The sequence below is a fragment of the Dermochelys coriacea genome, chromosome 3, assembly GCF_009764565.3.
Source record: "Dermochelys coriacea isolate rDerCor1 chromosome 3, rDerCor1.pri.v4, whole genome shotgun sequence".
NCBI classification, from domain to species: Eukaryota; Metazoa; Chordata; order Testudines; family Dermochelyidae; genus Dermochelys; species Dermochelys coriacea.
The window spans coordinates 42,295,999-42,316,757 of record NC_050070.1 but is presented as its reverse complement, the minus strand read 5'-3'; the positions used below and the strand labels follow the sequence as shown (position 1 = coordinate 42,316,757).

At 37.7% G+C, this 20,759-nt stretch overlaps 1 protein-coding gene across 1 annotated transcript in view; it reads left to right on the top strand.

Annotated features, from left to right (window-relative positions):
- Nucleotides 1–20,759, top strand: part of CSMD1 (CUB and Sushi multiple domains 1) — a 2,060,919-nt gene that overhangs the window by 2,030,814 nt on the left and 9,346 nt on the right. The window contains 6 exon segments of the mRNA XM_038396611.2: nt 1,245–1,356; nt 3,742–3,921; nt 5,732–5,776; nt 11,208–11,369; nt 13,366–13,478; nt 15,113–15,200. Coding sequence (XP_038252539.2) covers nt 1,245–1,356; nt 3,742–3,921; nt 5,732–5,776; nt 11,208–11,369; nt 13,366–13,478; nt 15,113–15,200 — 700 coding nt within the window.

The window sequence follows — 20,759 nt, the reverse complement described above, 5'->3', positions numbered from 1 at the left end:
CCTGACCTCCCAGTGTCTGTGGGCGCCATTCTCGGCCAATTCCTGGTCAGCACATCCTGCGCTGTTACCCCCAGCTCCCATTGGCCGGGAATGGCAAACCATGGCCACTGGGAGCTGCAGGCGGCCGTGCTAATGTAAACAAACTGTCTCACAGCCCGCCAGCAGATTATCCTGATGGGCCGCAGGTTGCCCACCACTAGCTAGACCAATTCAGCCTACAAATAAGGTGCAAATTTTTAAAAATGAGGGTAATCAACTATTGAAACAACATACCAAGGTTTCTGATAGATTCTTCCTCACTGGCCGTTTTAAAATTAAGATTGGATGGGTTTTTTTTTTCCTAAAAGACATGCTGTAGTTAAAAGAAACTAATTCAAAGAAGTCCTATAGCCTTTGGTATGAAGAAGAAAACAGAGGATCACGATAGTCCTTTCTCGCCTTAGAACATGTGAATCTATGAAATTCCTATCCCATTTCCTTCATTTCCTTTCCTCAAAAGGATTGTAAAGAAAGTGGTCTTTTCTCACTTTTATGACCAGTTTGCTTAGAACTGCCTTCTTCACTTGCAGTCTAGTGTTCTACTCTTTCTAATAGAGATTGCATCCCACACTGTTTTCTTAATCACAGTACAGCTTTCAATCCTGTCAATCATCACTTCGCTTCTTGAGCATCTCAAGCAGAACTTAGGTAGTACATAGTCACAAATGTAGCACAAACAATTATGCCCATAATTTTCTGTATGAATATAACTGCAGGTGCAACTGCAAGAGATCTTTTATCATTGCACAGTATGGAATTTGTATTTTCCTATTTTCTTTTTAAACAAATAGCTTATTAATTCATACAGTGAGAAAAAAATCTTTAAAAGCAGGTTTTCTAGTTATGGTAAGTCAAATGTAGTGCAATGTGTAGAAATACCATTTTAGTCCTTTGTCACACATTTTAGTTGCTTCTGTCACACAAATTGGTAGACTAGAAAGTTGAGAGTGTATAGAATGTGGTTCCTTTTTGTGTGTCCAGTCTGATCCATTTTTTTCCATCATCACTGGCAGATAAATTCAGTTTTACCATCATGGATGAGACTTTGATTGCGTAAGGAAAAAATCTAACTCTGTAAACTGCAAACTGATGATCTGTGGAAGAGATTTTTTTAAAAATCTCCCATGCAGCATATCACTATGCTGTCAACTGATTGGAAGTGCTGGTTTCCTGTTTTCTCTTATATTCTACTTTCAATCCTGCAGGTTGGAAGCACAGTCTTTTTCAGATGTAGGAAGGGTTATCATATTCAAGGCTCTACTACTCGATCTTGTCTTGCAAACTTAACTTGGAGTGGTATACAGTCTGAATGCATTTGTAAGTACAGGTTTTTTTTCTTTAAAATTTATATGTGTCATAAATATAAAAGGAAGAGTAAACACTTTTAAAATCCCTCCTGGCCAGAGGAAAAACCCTTTCACCTGTAAAGGGTTAAGAAGCTAAGACAACCTTGCTGACACCTGATCAAAATGACCAATGAGGAGACAAGATACTTTTAGAAGCTAGGGGGAGGGAGAAACAAAGCCTCTCTCTCAGTCTGTGTGATGCTTTTGCCGGGACAGAACAGGAATGGAGTCTTAGAATTTAGTAAGTAATCTAGCTAGAGATGCGTTAAATTCTGTTTGTTTAAATGGCTGAGAAAATAAGCTGTGCTGAATGGAATGTATATTCCTGTTTTTGTGTTTTTTGTAACTTAAGGTTTTGCCTAGAGAGATTCTCTATGTTTTGAATCTAATAACCCTGTAAGGTATTTACCATCCTGATTTTACAGAGGTGATTCTTTTTACTTTTTTCCTATTAAAATTCTTCTTTTAAGAAACTGAATGCTTTTTCATTGTTCTTAAGATCCAAGGGTTTGGGTCTGTGGTCACCTATGCAAGTTGGTGAGGATTTTTATCAAACCTTCCCCAGGAAAGGGGGTGTAAGATTTGGGAGGATTTGGGGGGAAAGACGTTTCCAAACGGACTCGTTCCCAATAACCGGTGTTAGACATTCGGTGGTGGCAGCGAAAGCCCAAGGGCAAAAGGTAAAATAGTTTGTACCTTGGGGAAGTTTTAACCTAAGCTGGTAAAAGTAAGCTTAGGGGATTTTCATGCAGGTCCCCACATCTGTACCCTAGACTTCAGAGTGGGGAAGGAACCTTGACAATGTGTAATGTAGTTTTTGACAAGATAATAAACTAATACACTTTTTAATCTAATATAGTAGATAATATGCAACATATTCCCCACTGTCTTAAAGTCAGAGTTTGACAACAGATACTACATAGTTTACTGCAGTAGTTTACTCTTCTAAATGTAGCAGTAAATTTCTGTGTGTCAGATGTCATGGTGTGGTGACTGTTGACAAATGGTATCTTTATCATTGTGCTCACTGTCACTGTATCAACTCTGTTGGGCTAAATTCTGCTTTCAATGACACCAGAGCAAATCTGTTATAACTCTACTAAAGTTAATGTAGTTTTTTTTGTGTTTATATTGATGTCATTGAGAACAGAATATGGCACGCTGTATGTGTAGGAACATTTTGTTGGATAGTCTTCTGTGAACCATGAAATATGACTCATCACTCCACAGCTCTTCTGGGCTCCAAGTGGGAAGCTGGAAGATCAATATATTTGGATTTCTGTGATGGTTAGAGTATATCAGTGAACTACTACAATATAATAGACTGATCTAAAATAAAAATAATACTTTAGAGCAGTGGCTTTCAACCTTTTCCAGGAGTCTGATTTGTCTTGCGTATCCCCACAAGTTTCACCTGACTTAAAAACTACTTGCCTACAAAATCAGACATAAAAATACAAAAATGTCACAGCACACTATTACTGAAAAAATTCTTACTCTCATTTTTATGACATAATTATAAAATAAAGCAATTGGAATATAAATATTGTACTTACATTTCAGTGTGTAATATATAGAGCAGTATAAGCAAGTCATTATCTGTATGAAATTTTAGTTTGTACTGACTTTGCTAGTGCTTTTTTTGTAGCCAGTTGTAAAACTAAGCCAATATCTAGATGAGTTAAAGTACCTCCTCGAAGAGCTCTGCTTACCCGCAGGGGTACATGTACCCCTAATCGAGAACCACTGGTTTAAAATGACCTTAGATTCTAATCCCATTTCAGATTAATTTTGAGATGTTATAAATGGACAAATGGAGCAGAAAGATTGAGACATCTATTGTAACAATTTCTGTTATACCCAGTGAAGTATGATAAAACCTTTCTATGGAACCTTTATTTCATTTGATGTTTATAATGAATTTATTTAGCACACTAATCACTGTAATTTTCAAGGTTGTTTCAGGCACTGAATTTATGTGATGCTTGAAGCTATGACAGTACAACAATACAATACTGATCACAGAATAATTTGCAATGGCATGTGCCCTGGCTTTTCTTCCTTTTACCTCTTTCTCTCCTTCGCCTTAATAATGGATCTTCAGTGTACTGTGTAGAAATAGATGATATTAGTAGGAGTCATTATTTCCAATTTCTCATAACACAACAATACATCACAAAGTCTCAATGTTACTTCTGCTGAAAATATAAAAATTGCTTGCCATTTTTTAAATGGTAGAAAGTTTGCTAAGTGAAAAGGGATGGGTTGGCATGTGTTTGTTCTAAATTCTGTAAATAGATAGTTCTGTGTACAACTGTTTGCTGCAGCTTTTGCTAATCCTAAAAAACCCTTTCAGCTCATGCTTGCAGACAACCAGAGACACCAGCGCATGTAGATGTGAAAGCAATAGATCTTCCTACTTTAGGTTACACTTTGGTGTATACCTGTCAGCCAGGATTTTTTCTTGCTGGTGGATCAGAGCACCGGACATGTAAACCAGATATGAAATGGACAGGAAAGCCTCCTATTTGTAAAAGTAAGTTGTTGATCAAGTGATATATCACACTCTACAGAAATTAGACTCATTTTTATCCTAGTATAATTCTATTGATTTTAGAGTGTATAACAGGGTTGAATTTGGACCAATTAATATCACAATAAAACAAACTGTCATAATAGTGTTCAGATTATAACACAAACTGAGCAAACCAATACATTCAAAGTGAATGTTCCATCCTGAACTCACTGAGAAAAAAAATATACCTACAGATAATAAAAAAGTTCAACTAAAAGACCACAATTTGTTCAAGACAAGCTGTCAATTTTAACCATGCATTTTCTTTCTTATCTCAGTTTGTGTCAAATCTTAACATTCTTTAAATGTGTTTTTCAGTGCTTAATGTACATTATTTGTAGGGGTTTATCTTTTTTTTAAAGTTCATTCATAGCAGACTGGCTTTTGAAATCATACAGGTATGTTGGATAAATTAGGTGCATTTTCTTTTATCCATGGAGAATGTGTTTCCTTGAAAATAAAAATGAACAATAAAACTCAACAAAATTAAAAATAAGCCATTGGGCCAAATTCTACTCTGAATTATATAGTGTAAATATGATATAATTCCACTGGTATACTCTGGATACAGATTTCTGAAAGCAAAATTTGGCCCTTATGTTTAAATTGATTGTGTAAATCTCTGTCTCTGCACCATTTAAACTTTTAACAGTTTTAAATAACAAAAACAAAAACAAAAAACAAAGTACATGCTATGGACTAGCTGCCTGTAACATTTTGTTTGTTGCAACTTGCAACTGTAGAAAAGAACTAAACACGTGTTTAGTGAACATAGACCATTTTGGTTCTTTGTATTCCATTACCAGTTCCCTGCAAAATAATTTTTAAGGGTGCTATATATCACTAGTTCTGATGAAGAGTTGTTTTTCTGATGAGAGATATTTTTAAAGTGCAGCCTTTCAAATGAAGTGTAAGACTGCTCCCCCCCTTGTTGTTTTTTAAGACCAGTAAACTGAATATTAAAAAAACTGTCCAGTAGTGTTCATGTGTGCATGCAAGCTAACAACAGCCAACTAGTATGAGCTGACACATAGCTGTTAGGGTACAATTCACTCCTGTGCAAAGAGTTCATATGAAGTATACCACTTACATGTTACTCAAACCTTCAAAATAAGACATAAGTAGTGTATAGGACTTTTGAGAGCTCTTTTGCACAGGAGTGAATTTCACCCAGTATGCTTGTGAAGAAAGAGCACACAACAGAATAGTCTATCTGCCTGACTTTTGTATTTTTCAAGCACCTAATAATATGGGGCTGGAATTCCCAAATGGTGCAAATTGACTTTGACTTCAGTGGCGCTACACTAACATACACCTGATGTGGTTCTGTCTTGTGTCATCATTGACATAGATTCCTATCATTTTGCTGGTTTGTGCCATATCCTTGCATTATTCACGGGTAGTATTTGTTTAATTTTGATTTAATACATTATTATGCTTACATAGATACATAATTCATCCTCACTATAAGGCTCTCTCTTATAGCACTGGGACTGATATAAAACAATAAACTTTAGGGCTGAATACATTAAATACTTACCTCTGTAGTCAACTAATTTACCACAATAAAAGTGCTGGTTTCCCAAGGCTTTTTTTTTTCCCCAATGAATGTGTGCGGGTGTCTAGGTTTGAATCGGTAACATATTCTAGGCTTTAGTTATTTCTGCTGCAAATATAGGAGGGATAATTGCTTTAATCAAGCATTATGTTTTAGCATTCTATAGAAAAATAAATATGTTCATAAAATGCTAATTTGTTTTTTTACTTGTAGGTAAAGGAGTGAGAGAAGTTAATGAAACAATAACTAAAACTCCAGGTTTGTATACCAGAACAGTTTTAGATCTAAATAAACTAAAATGATTTGTATCTTAGTATGTTTTGGGTAGTAAAACTATTTCTAACAGTTAACTTAATTATTCCGATACTCATCACGAAGGAAGACAAATGTCCTGGATATTCATAAGAATAACTGGCATGTGAAGCCTACTCTCTGAAATTCTTTCCATAGTAACATCATTTTTACATAGCGATTTCTCATACAACACCAGCTTTTGGAGCGTTGTACCAAGGCGTTGTTAAATCAAAAGGATAAAGGAGTATAATGTAGACAGGAAGCAAGGAAAGGTAGTTTTATTTTAGAGTGTTCTAATGGAGAGCCTTATAATGAGGGTATGATTTAATTATATAAAGCTAGGTTTGATCAAAAATCCATCTGGCTTTCATGTTGTGAATGCTCTTGAAAGTCTCAAAAAAATTGCATTTGAGAACTTAGGTTGGCCTCCATGCCACAAAAGTTGGATGGATTTTGAACTGAATTTGACCTACATTTGATTATATGCTTCTACCAGAAATATAAAATATACATCTTTGGGGAAGGTTTGGTACTCTACCCTTCTTCATATACAAGCATTTTCACTGGCCTACTGGACATGTTAGACCTGATTTTTTTTTAAGTGGTCTCTTTTTATACAGACAGAGTTATTATTTAGACAGAGTTTTTCAGCAAATAAGGCCTGCCCAGAATAATAGGGCACCGCAGGGGCTGTTGCCAAGTTGTTTGGCCTTGCTGCTGAGATTGCTAACAGGACTGTCAATTGAGATAATAAATGAGTTTATTTCCCTAATTTTTACAGTAATCACAATAGTGTACAGTTGACTGTGCATTCATGCTAATTAATAAACAATCTTAGTTTGCTGGAGGCTCTTGGCTGCAGCTCACTGCACAGCTCAGGTATGCATTAATCAGCTACCGCATGGTCTATTGTGTTTCATTGTCTAATTAAAATACAGCTGAAGTTCACTCAGAGGCTGTGTCTCGAACTATATTCACCAAGCAGTGCATTAATACAGACTACCTCATGTTGTTTATAGTCATTATAAGTAGCTATTTTAAAAATTTATTTTTTATAAAATGAAAGATTATGATTTTTGCATGTCACTAATTATAATACTGTTCACTCAAATAATTCACAGTATACAACAGTAATAAATAGGGGGGAAAGTTTAAAAATACATTTCACTAACTTACTTTTAATTACAATTTTAAAACTTCTGAATTGTATCATGTATATGAGCTCTGCATATGATTTTTGGGCCTCCTCTCTGCCTGAGTACCTCTCCACTTAACTTTCTGTAAAGTTCCATTTGCAATCACATTGCTTTTAAATGTGGTGTAACTAAAACTGCTGAATTTGGAGCCTGTTTATCATAGTGGGTTAGCTCACTAAGCTCCCATCTTTGGAGACCTGAATTTAAATGATCGTGACCATCTATATGAAGTGGGTTACTTTCCCCGTAGTTCTAGTTTATCCTTGCAATAATAATTAGCATTTATATAGTACTTCAAATCTTCATAGTATCTTATAAGACTTGTCTAATTAATCCTTATAATATCCATGTAAAATAGGTTTGAAAAAACAAACACTGGGCTCATTCTTCAGCCATGTGTCTCTCTGCTTTGCATAGCCTTTTCACAAACTAGCTAGAAAGATGCTCTAAAGGAGCAGCCATGGATTTCCCCTAAAAAGAGCCAGCATAGGTGTCTCTATTCCACCAGCTTCTCTCACTCACCACCCTCAGATAATGGATGGGGAGGGCAGGGAGCAGCATGCCATGGGTTGGAAAAGGGAGAGGCAGGCTGGAGTACATAGTGCTCCACCTTTTGATCCTTGCCTGGCTCAGTAATCCCTATGGGACTATTGCAGCTGCATTTTGGCCCTCAGCCAGCCCAAGACTGGAGGAATAGAAATGTATATAACAGTCACCTTCCCCTGCTTCCTCTGCTCAGCTGTACCAAGTGTAAATTTGGTGCAGCTGAAAATTGAGCCCACTATATCATTTTGAATAAAGTGACATACTATAATTGACAGCTGTGCTCAACAGTAATTGCAAGGGTGTTGAAGCCTAGGTGAGGACTGAGATGTATCGTCAGGTCTTTCATGGGAATCTTGCACAGAACCTCTCAGCATTATAGCATGTCAGTACTACTTGCCCCTCACTTTCATGAACCATAAATTCACTTGTGCATATTTAATGAAAAGAAAAAGCAAATAAAATACTTTTAATACATTTTTAAAGTATCAGGGTTTCTCATCTGCTATCACAGAGAGTCACAATTGTGACATACCTATGGAAAGAAAAGTATCCAGAACAAGAAATCTAGGAATCCTACTGAAGAATTATAATATATTAGAGCATGTTGGAACTATAAGAGTAAAAACAAATTGAGTGGGAAAAGGGTCAGTAGTTTGCTGTCATTAGCTCCGAATCACTAATTTAATATAATTAGTATAGTAGTATGTGTTACATAAATGAGATGGATTCACAGATTGTGGCACAGAGATATAGTTTGAGCAGAAACCAGGTGCCCTGAGTTTTACTCTCAGCTCTGCATATCTGGCATGTTTTGTGCTCTTGCTTCTATTTAGATATTTCTTGCCAATTAGAAAAAGTAACTGTGTCCCTCTGCAGGGCTATTATACACCACCTTCTCATGCAGTGGAGTAGGGGGTACAAGGAGCCTGTCCCACTGCACCACTCAGGTTAGGTGTTGGAAGAGTCAGTAGCAGCTACAGGGATTTGGAAAGCTGCGATACTCTTCTTTATTCTTGTTTTCATCCCCTTCCCTGTTCTCGCTCCCCTTCCTTGCCTGCCCCTCCTGGCCCTTTCACTGCCAGGCGGTAGGGGACTGGAGCAGATAGCTATTTGTACATTGCCCTTATCCCAGATGCTTCATACCAGACTTCAGCAGGAGTGCAGAAAAACAGAAGCAGGTTGGCTGCCTGCAGTTTCTCTACCACATTGTCCTCTGATGATGATGATGATGATGAGAAACTGCAAGGAAATCCCTGCAGCCCCACTGGATAAATAGCATTCCAGATGGGCAAGGCTGGAGGAATGTCAAGACTCTTGAGTATGTGAGTGTCATGTGGATTATGCAACAGTGGGCCCTAACTCTGACACTAACTCACTCTGGTCTTTGCCAAGACACATGAAACTTGCTTCTGCTCAGCATATTCCACAAGGTCCTAAATGTCCTCAGATGTCCTTGATTTCAGACTCTGGGAGGAGGCATGCAGCATTTTAAAGGATTAGATTATTCACTCTCTGTGACTCATTATCTCTAAAATAGCAATAACACCACTTATTAACCTATCTAACAGGAATAATGTGGGGATTTATTAGTTAAAGTGACCCTCTAGGATAGTTTAGGGCCTAATCTGAGATTTAGGATTTGCAGAATCTAATATTAATACAATTATTTTCATGCATTTTACAACTTTTTAAAGATAGACTTGATTTCTTTTTGTTTGGATGTAATGGTTGCCCAACAAGCTAAATATTGCAGCATTGTTCTAGTATATGAGCAAAATAGTAAGAGTTCAACAATAAAATACATTGGAAAAAGTAAATAAGATTTTAATATTTTGTTTGGTTTTTTGTTATGTAAGGCCCTAATCCTGCAATGAGAGCTGCATGGGAGGATGCCTGTGATTCCACAGAGCCTTATTTAAGTCAGTAGTGCTGCTTCTATGCATAGGGGCCCACTTCTGAAGATCACATTGCCAGACAGGGGCTTAAGATATTAGAGTAATATAATAACTATATTTATATTTTTTCAAAGCATGTTAAATTTAACCTAAGAATTTGTTCCTCATATTTATAGAGCTCCCTGAGAGTGAAAAGCATGACAGAAATGCTAAACATTATTGTTACTCCTACTCATTAAGTGCACATTCATACTCAAATTATTAGGATCAAGATATGACCAGCAGAGCCAGTTGGTGATTTTTTTTTAGACAATTAATTGTCAGTGCCATGCCATAATAAATATGAGGAAAGCATTCATATGATTTTCTCGGTCTTTATTACACTTTTGAAAAGTTAAAATTGTCTAAAGAAATACACAAAACTCAGCTGGTCACTTCAAGTATTAAACCAGGGGAGAATGAAATAATGAACTCTTCCAGCAGCAGCATCTAGCTATCTGGTGGGCACCATCTGTAGGGTGCCAGTGAATGTGAGGTTACAATAGTCTCTTGATCTGTCATTTGGTCGTCATGCTATGAGGCTGGGATTTTAGCTATTACTTTTTAAAATAGCCTTTTAAAATCATTCACTCTTTGTAATATCCTCTTGAAAGATTGAAATAACGTTTCTCGAGTACAGAAGCAGCCCAGAGTCACATAGAGTATCTGACATCAGTCCCCATATTCCCTTACCTGGCAGGGGTTTTGCTTGCTGCACAGGCAAGAGGATGGGTCCCGTCTCACTCTACTTAATACTGGCATCTTAAATCGGCCCCCCTCAGCTCAAAAGTATTGCCACAGAGTTGTGCCATTGAGGGATGGGCATGTTGGAAGGGGTATAGGAGGAAATGAGAATCCCAGAGAACACCTCTTCCACAAAATTAAATTATTTTTTCCTAATGGATTTGTCCTCTTCTGATTTTATTTTTATATGTGTTTTTTTTTATTTTCAATTAGTGCAGAATACTAAAAGTCACCTCTACCAAGTTGTACGCATATTTGCCAAATATTTAAAATTCAGTCTTTAATAAATTAGAAATCCAACAATTTCACTGCTACCAATAGCAGAGAGTGGGGTGAAGTGGAAGGGATAAAAACAGCCAAGAAAATGAACAAAAATACCCACTTCCCATATACCTCTACTCATTATTCCCTTCCTAGTCTAAAGGCTTGGGAGAACAGATTCAGGCTATTTCAGATTGTGGGAAAAGTAAAGTCCAAATGCAAGGGACTCTCACCTTGAACTGAAGGAATTCCAGCTCTAGCATCTCCACTCCATACAGAAGTGTGGCGTGGGAAGGAAGCTGGTCTCACAAGCCATTTAGGGCTTTCTTAAAACATCATTTTAAACTGCACCTGAAATCCACGAGCTCATGGGGGAGATAGGACTTCCAGCAGGGCAATCTCTACAATGAGTCCTCTACTCAAGAACTTTCTTCTTTTTTTCTCAGTCCTAAGGAGAAGGTTTGCTGAGTCATATAGACTGATGGGTTATTATGATTACTTTTATTGTGCCAAGCAAGCATCATATTATTTGAAGCTGTGCAGGAAGTTCATTATATACATTGTCTCTGATACTGTATATCTTTATTTAAAAGCACTCAGAACAATGCATGGGTGTTTTAATGTAATGCTTAAATAATGACAGATGAAAAGATTATTTTACTTTACTTTTGGTTTGTGGTGATTTACTCCTTTGTTTATTGCTTATTTGTTCAGTTCCTTCAGATGTGTTTTTCATAAATTCATTGTGGAAGGGATTTTATGAGTATCTAGGGAAAAGGCAACCTGTTACTCTAACAGTTGACTGGTTCAATACTACAAGCAGCAAGGTGAATGCCACATTCATTGAAGCATCCAATGTACAACTTAAACTATCAGGTAGGTTTAGAAAAAAAGTAGTAGAAATATCTGGTTTGTTGCTTTTTCAATTGTTCCAATTTATCATGTTTTCTGCTGTTGCAAACACTAAACACCAAAATTGGAATCACATCAGTAATATCTTCTAACTGATGATATGGGTCATTTATGCACTATGTAAAATGAAAATTGTGACTAATATATTGTCATTAAAAATCCTTTCAGTGTGTTTTGCAAGAGTAACAATGCTAAACATAGTGTCCTGCTCAAATTCCAGTTTGGTCAGTTATATTTTGCCAAGTTAAATTGTCCCAGAGTTTCAAATAAAGTATTTGTTTTGTTTCTTGTCCCAAGCTGCTGTGTAGCGTCTCTTTGTGCTATTAAACCATTGTCACACTAAACTCTGAAGGTGGTTGTATTTCAGTGGTAGGCAAAGTCATCCATACCATATATAGTTCTGCACTTTAGGATCTTTGAAGATCAAAAGGTCTATAATAGAAGATATTATTTGTTTATTATTTTTACTTTGTTTTAAAGGAGAGACATCTTGATAACATCCTTACATAAAATGGGTAGGGTTAATTACAGAATACAGTAAGCTATGTGTTCCTTTTTGGGATGTTGATTTATGTTCTGATCTAACAGTCTGACCAATGTTATGTTTTAAATGGCCATTATCAGTTACATGCATCTTTCCTGGTCGAGTGTATGGGCAGAGTTGCAGGAGTTATCTGCCACATAGAAAGATATCTGTCATTGAAACTATGTTGTTTACTATAGTATACAGTATTTCATACATCTGAAGGCCAGGAAAGACCATTGTGATCATGTATTCTGACCTACTGTATAACACAGGCCATAGATTTTCCCAAAATAATTCCTAGAGCATATATTTTAGAAAAAACATCCTGTTGTGATTTAAAATTGTCAGTGATGGTGAATCCAGTAAATTGTTCCAATGGTTAATTACTCTTTCATTAAAAATGTATGCCTTATTTCCAGTCTGTTGGGGTAAAACGCATCTCTTTGACATTTAAACTGACAGTGTTATTGCAACAAGGCAGGACTTCAGTACACATTTAGAATTTCTGAAATTGTCCATGGAGAAACAAGTATTCTTGGTAATTTATTATTAAAGTTAAAGTCAGTACAAAAGCATATTATTAATCATGTTTATTATGCTTGTGCTTAAGAGCCAACCAAGAATGGGACCATAGTGTGCAAGATATTTTTCAGACACAGAATAGTAGACTATCCCTTCCCGGAAGTATTTACACTCTAAATAGACAAGACATACTCATTGTGCAGGAAACAATATAATAGATAAGCTGAGACAACAACGTGATGTCAACAAACATCATGTTAGTTCCACATATTTTGGGGGGAAAGGGAGGTTAAGCTAAATGGAAAGGGAAAGAAAAGGGGGTGAGAGGGACAAGACAGAAAAGAAGAAGGTAAAAGTGGCAAAGTGTGGAGTGAAGCTGGGGTGAAAAGACTGTAGAGAAGAAGGGAAAAGGGGAAGGGAGAAGATTGGAGCAAACAGCCACTCAGCATAGGGCAGAGAAGGTCCAGTCAAAATTGTAGAAAATTCTCTGAGTGTCCAGATGTCCCTGCATCTGCTGCTTCTGCTACGAGCTGCAGTTTCTGGTTGTCTCCTTTCTTCAGTTTTCCTCCCAAAGCCACATGGTGGTGGGGGGGAGGGGTTGGGAAAGAGGGGAGACACCAACTGGGTCCAAGTGCCCCCCATAAAGTGGGGGTGTCCAGCAAGGTGCTGGGGTGAGGGGTGGCTGGCCCCATTTTATCCCCTCACTGCCAGTGCAGCAGTCCCTGATTTGGATACTCCTAGAGTACAAAGAATATCCTAGAACTAAAGTCATATATGTGGTACAGAATATTTTTCACAATAGATACTTTGGCTCATGGAGGTCCTTAAAATAAGTTCTTTTAAATGATAACTACATGGGATACCATTTAAAAAGTTGTTTAAAAGACATATTTTACACTCTTCTCTTAATAGGTGTTTACAAGAAAGAAGAGGCTCATTTGCTTTTAAAAGCCTTTCAGATTAAAGGACCTGTGGAAACTTTTGTAAGCAAGTTTGAAAATGATAACTGGGCACTAGATGGCTATGTAAGTAAATCAGACTCTGTAAATGTGCTTGCTTGGCTTAAGGCAGCCTCTAGTTTCCTACATCTTTTTTATTATGATTGTTGAACACAGCAATGTATAGAACATTCCCATATTTTTCTTTTTCTTAGAGAAATGTGTGTCCCTAGTCTATTCGCCAGAAGCTGGGAATGAGCGACAGGGGATGGATCACTTGATGATTACCTGTTCTGTTCATTCCCTCTGGGGCACCTGGCACTGGCCACTGTCTGAAGACAGGATAACTGGGCTAGATGGACCTTTGGTCTGACCCAGAAGGGCCATTCTTATGTTCTGAAATGTATATATTGTGTCCATATGCTCCGCAATATCGACATTTTTGCTACGCTGTAAAAAAAAAAGTAGATATACGTATGTCCCTATGTTTGTGGTTTGTTTTAGAACAAATACGTGAGTTTTTTTCTTTTATAAACATCACTTTTTAATGTTGTTCTATAGATAATTAAGTGTACTTTAATAATATTTTGAGGAGTGTTGTTGTTTTTAAGAATGCAAGAATGAAGTTATGAAGTTACAGAAATATAGGCTGATGGACTGTGTGTGTGATGCAGTAATTGTCTTCCCTTATTAAGAAATAACACAGCTATGACTCAGATTCATTAAAACCGATGCGTAGCTGTTATGCTGACATCTAGAGAGATATTTCCTATATCTTACATTTGATTTCACTTATAAATTTCACTTACTTGTTGCAATGCCCTGGCATTTTCTTTTGCTCAATACTCAGCAGTGACTAGAGCTGAGCAAATAATTGATTTTTTATTATGCTTCTTTTTTTTTTTTACTCTCCAAAAGAAAAAAAATGAAAAATTTCATTTTGGGTCAAACAAAGCTTTTTGTTTGATTAAAACCTTTTTATTTCTTGATTTTTTTAAATTGCATTTTATTTCTGTTTTTCACACACACACACACACACACACACACACTTTCTGTTCTGCTTTGCTTTTCTAGATAAATTTCAAAAGTAAACATAATTTGGATATTACTTTTTCAATTAAAAAAAATTCAGATGAAACTATTTTCCAAATTCAGTTAAAATTCACAAATAGTTTCAGTGAACCCAAAGCTGCATTTGTTGACAAAAAAGTTATTTATCTGAAAAATTTCACTCTGTTCTAGTGGTATCTCTTAAAGATTTGTCAGTTTTACTTTAGGCAAATAGATAAAGTTTCTTCACTCTCTGCTATATTCCCTTGTCCTTTACAATACTTAGTATAGAACGTAATCTGCATACTGAAGATGTAGAGATTCTCTAAATGCATATACAAAATTAGTTATCTAAATCAAGTGGAAAGATAAACATTTAAGATTTTAAGAACTACCATTGTATGCAAGACTCTCATGTTCAAAATTAAAATGTCATTTTCAACTGTTATTTTTTAAAACCTTTGTTAAGTTAATAGTTGTGATTTTTAAAATTTATAGATTGAATCATAAATGTTACCTTTACTCGTCAAAGGGTAAAAGTGACTAAACTATAACTGAGTCCAAATAATTATTCTGAATCAGACCCAATTAAAATGGATATACTGTCAACTGTAGAAGTGATTATTACTTATTTGTTTCAGACATCTCCCTCCCATTTTCATGTACTCTAGGTATCATCAGGGCTTGAAAGAGGTGTGTTTACTTACCAAGGTGATATGCATGGAAAAGACTTTGGAAAATTTATGCTCCAAAGGCAAGGTAAGAATGCATTTATGGAACTGCTCTGTGTTTTATCTATTTGGCATTTTTACAGTGAAGGCATCAAATGACTGTGCCTATTTGAAGAAAGCGTATTTATTTTAGGGAATTACTACCATCAAACTTACAAAGGGTCTAAGCTACTTAATAATTTAGTTGAAATATATAATTAAAATTCTAATTGAACTATGTCATGTTACCATCTCATTTTGATGCTATAGCAATCTAATGAGATGAACACAGGATGTTCCTATAAAGAACATCAGTGCAAATGTTCATGCAGTAATATATGATGATTATTTTGTTTTAAATTACTATTTCAAAGTAGTGAGGCTGTCACATGTTGCTAAACCAATTTCTATTCAGCCAAATAAATTATATAGTTCTGAGAACTTAGCCCTTTGAATTTAAGAACAAAGTCAAACAGATTTTTAATATTACTCGCTATGTGTTTGCTTGTTTGTGTGCATGTGAATATGTGTTTAGGGTGGGATTCTATTTGGGTGCCCAAAATTCATAATGAATCGTAGTCTGAAGTATATTGCAGCTATAAATTTGAATGTGCCAGCAGCTGGTGAAAAACCAGGTATTCTCCCTCATAGAAGTGCCTCATCACTGTAGACATGATGACCTTGTGACCCTGGAACCATTATAAAGCTGTTTAAGTACCATTAGTACGTACATAGACAGCAACCCAATGCTAAGGAGGCTGGAGCAAGCAGCCCTGCCAGTGTGCCATGTCCTTAGAAGGTGTAAATTGCTATGGCTCGAGTAGTTTCAATGGAGCTATGCCATTTGACACCAACTGAGGATCTGACCCTATATCCCTTCACATTTTGCCAGAACTCCCCTGTGTTTACGTGCTCTATCAGTCTTTTCATCTATGTGTGTCTGTGTCTGTATGAGTGTGTGCTTGTGAGAGAGAGAGAGAGAGACACCATGATAACTTGACTACCTCTTCCCTGATTCTTAAAGACATACTGTGAAAGCAGAGCACCGGAACCTGTTCAGACATGCATCTTGTGTAGCAGCCTTTGATATCTCATATACAGTAGAACCTCAGAGTTACAGACACCTCGGGAATGGAGGTTGTTCGTAACCCTGAAATGTCCATAACTCTGAACAAACTGCTCCTCAGCGCAGACTGCTTGGAGCGGGGGCTCACAGCTCTGCAGTGGCTGCCTGGCAAATGTGGGTGGGGACAGGCAGCTGGTTCTAGCCCTTGGGCTACAAGGGTGATGAGTGAGGCACCCTGGGGCACCACAGTGTCAGTGGGTGCACAGTGCAGGCTGTGGACCTTTAAAACTGAGCTGCTCCTCCACAGTGCAGTGTGCAGGCAGGAGCTCGGGCTCTGGCTCCAACAACTTACATTCCAGGCCAGGTTTCAGTAGCAGTTCAGGAAGTTTCTTTCCCAGGCTCTGAGCTTGCAAGCTTGTCCCCCTCTCCTCCGGGGCAAGGAGAGGGGAAAATGGTGTTCCCCACCTCTTACCTATAAGTGGCTGTCCCGCACTGTGGTGAGTAGGGGTGAGGTTGGGGACAGGCAGCCCAGATGTGACTACCGTTAATATGCAATACAGGTACAGTACAGTATTTATTGGTTTGTTTTGTCTCCTCTTACTTCTGGTTCCCCATAGCGTCCGGTTGATGGGTCAGTCTGTAACTCTGGTGTTTGTATCTTTGAGGTTCTACTGTATAGCAGCTGTTTGTTTTGCCTTAGCCATGATTATAAAGATATATTCTTGGTTCCTTGAGGAAAGTGTGTCTCAGTCTGTTTAGCAGTAGATCAATGGTGTCATGAGAAGAATTAAGGCAACCAGCACAAGAGCTTGACTTCTTGGGTTTTTTCAGCCTGCCTTTGGGAAGAAAATACCTTGCTTCAAGTATCAGAGGCATTCCCAGCATCATATGGGAGCTGACTTTGGGTATCATTTCCAAGACTAACAGCAGCAGCTTGTTACTTACAGCCCAGGCTAAGGACCATCTTTTCAACACCCTTCAACCCTGCAGCTTGTTGGGAAGCAGCAAGTTGGACATCTCAATTGGCAACTTGCAACCAAGGCTGATACTATTCTCCTTTCCTATGTCTTTGTGAGGACCTCTTGGTCCATTTTGTTTCCATGTGACAGTCCATCACAATGGACTTTTGAGCTCTGCAGCTCACTTGCTCTCTGCTCAAACGGCAAAATTGACTTTCCAGGCAACAAAGATCTTAACATTTACAGGAGCCACCTTACAATCCTCCCTCAGCTCTGTTAGTAAAGATTCAGCCAAGTGGATGGTCAGGTCTTTCCTTGGATGATTCCATGTACCTTTGTGACTGATTTCAGAAGTCAAATCATGACAGCCTTTTAGTTCTGGCCAAGCACTTCTTATTTCCCGGTATGTGCAGTGTCTGATATGATGATCATCACACCAATGTGTGTTTGAATGAAAAGCATTTAGTGACCAATTTCTAGCTCTGATTATAGATATGGGCATGTCTGTTTCAGGGTTGGGGGAGTTTCTAAGCACATACGTAATAAAGAGAGACCAGGCTACATATATTTGATTTGGAATTTTGAGACATAAGAATGTCCTCGGAGTTTTTCTGCTATCAATCTAATTGAAGGAGGTCTAAGTTCTCAAATTAAAAACTGGCTAAGCTCTAATCAGCAAGAAGAGCACTTTCTAGTCTCCTGTGTTGAGAGACAGCAGAAATAGAAAAGGTCTAAAGAAGGACAACAAGAAACATTAGACTTGGAAAAAATTCCTTGTATGAAGAGACCAAAAGACTGCTTAATTTAGAGAGGCATCTTATAAGAGCTACTTAATTGTCTCTCACAGAACCCTCTCCCTTTGTGGGCTGTGAGACCAGGATTTCAACTCCAGTTACAATTCATACATAAATTAAAATATTGAAGTGTATAGCTCAGTTGTAAGATTATAGTGAGATCTGTAACAGAGGGTATCCTAGTTTGTTTTGAATCCTTTCTGGTCTTTTCCACAAAGTCTCACAGAATGTTTTGGAGGCTAATCTCCATAAATTTGATATCAAAAAGACCTTAGTTACCCCTTTAAAAGCCGTCTTGGTGGCAATCCTATTGTTTGTGCCTTTGGAGAAAAATCCAAAGGGGAAAGAGATCTCTGTCAATAAATGATCAAAAGAGCTAAAACTATTCACACCTGCAACAAGTGGGCTGGAGTATCAGCACCAGAAGGGCTTAGCCTATTCTACCAGATAATTAGTCATCTCCATGGCTTGGTTCCATAACTTATCTTTATCTCTATGACTTGTCAGACTGCCACATAGAGTCCAGTTACCACAATTACTTAATACTGTTATCTCATCTCTGAACCATAGGGGATTTTTGTTCCAAAAAGATACTCTGAATCACTCCTCATTGGAATTGCTTCTTTCAAACCTTCTCCAATGGCAGTTTCAGGAGAAAAACGTCCCAATTACTAGTTTCCTGAAAATATTGCCTCACACAGCCACAGTGAGCCTTCTTTAGGATACTGTAGCTTGTTCGGATTAGGTGGAGAGGAACTGAGGACAACTGTTAGAAGGGGATCATATATTTCTGATGACTGGTATCCATGAATCCATGGGAATGTTGGATACGTGTGCACCCCAAGAGTAAAATTACTTTAAAATGGTTCTAAGATTGAGAGACAAGGCTGAACATTTTAAAGTGTGGCACTATCAGGGAATATATTTGGAGAACTCCATTTACTGTTAGGTAACCTCCTTTTCATATCAGCCAAATAATATTTCCACATGAAATGAATGTTGATTTTAACATCTATATAATGTTTAATAAAATAATAATAATCATACAACTTGCCCATATTACTGGAGTATATGAAATAAGGTGGTTTCTGAATGATAAGGTATGCTTCTTTAATAGTGAAAAGAGACCTGAATTATCTTTTCACCTAGCTATGGATTCTTTTTCTTTTTCTTTTCTTTTTTTTTTTGTATTACCATGTAGATATTTTCTGTTTTAAGTCTTGCTAGCAATCATCAGTATTTGCAGAAAACTGAGAAGCACAATGGGTTTTCTCATTTGTCATGACAATAACTTTGTCGGAAGAAATACACACTTCACATTGGGGTAGTTTTAATCACAACCAACTCTAAAGTCATTCATGATAAATAGAATAGACTATGTTGAAATAATGCTGAGTGTCTTAAATGACTAAAATCCATAAAATTGAGAATAACAGAAAAGCCTCTTCCCTGGAAAGAAGACAGTATATATTTTCCCAAAGCCCAGTCTGAAACATAGGCAGCATTTCTCCCCATGATTAAACTCACATGTAAGTGAAAATTAAGCTGTCTTACTTACACATGGTATTTCTGAGCGATCTAAAACAAGAGATGTTATTTGTGACATTGATAGTATGGGAGTCCACTGCAAGAGCACATAAACCAGTTTGTATTACTGATTTGAGAGTAGGTAATAGATCCTCCATAGTTAACATTTAGAAATAAAAAAGCCTCAAGCTGCTCTAATTTACTGTCGCTGCTGATGTTTCCAAAAGGTCTTTCTAGCAGCTGGGGACGGCTGGTGTACACACACCCTTTCCCCCCACCCCTTCTTTTTCACATTAGTGCTGGCAGTGAAGAGAGGTAGGAGGCTTCTTTGGCTGCACCACACCACACCAGGATTCCTGTAGATTCATCATTAGCAGTTAAACCACCACCAGAAGATCTGTCTATGACATTTAATTTGTAACCATTAACTTTTTCATGCTAATTGTCAAATTGAAATTAAAAAAGAATAGACACTTGTTTATGGTCTCTTACAATTTGCTCATGTTTTACTAGTGTCACTCATTGCTTTGTCAGATTTTTTAGTAAAATGATGCTGTGAGCAGGAACCTGAAAAACCCCAATTGTAAGTTGAAAACTTATGCTAAAAATTGCAAACTTGCTCTACTGTGAGTGCAACAGGAGCTTTACAATGTCTACATAGTCTTGATAGGTAATTAAGAGTTCCTTGGAACATTTACCCTATATAGTGTGTGATAGACCCTCGCCAGTTGGGTACAGTAGAGTAGCCCTATTGGGATCCGGGAAGTGGGCGGGCGAAGCCCGTCCACTGCTAAAGTCCCACCCCAGCCTAAGAGGGGGATCCACAGGACCTGGATACCAAATAATTCCGGGGGACAACTAATGAAATAACAGGGACAGGAGTGTGGTCAAAGGGTCAAACGAAGGGAACTGGATGGGGACACTGAGCAGAGAATCCCGGACAGCGCCCACTGCTCCTCAAAGGCGTCAAGGGAGTCAGAGGACGCTGCCCAGAGGAACTCTGCCCAGATACGTGAACGGACCGAGGATCGGAAATAGGCCCCATAGTCACAGGAGACTCCATCAGCCAACCTCCTCACTCTGGTTTTATAGATGGCCATTTTAGCTAGGGCCAGGAGGAGGTTGACCAGGAGATCCCGTGACTTTGTGGGGCCATGGATAGGGAGTGCATAAATAAGAAGGTGAGGGGAAAAGTGCAACCAAAAATGTAATAAAATATTGGTGAGGAGCCGGAATAGGGGCTGCAGCCTGGCACACTCCAG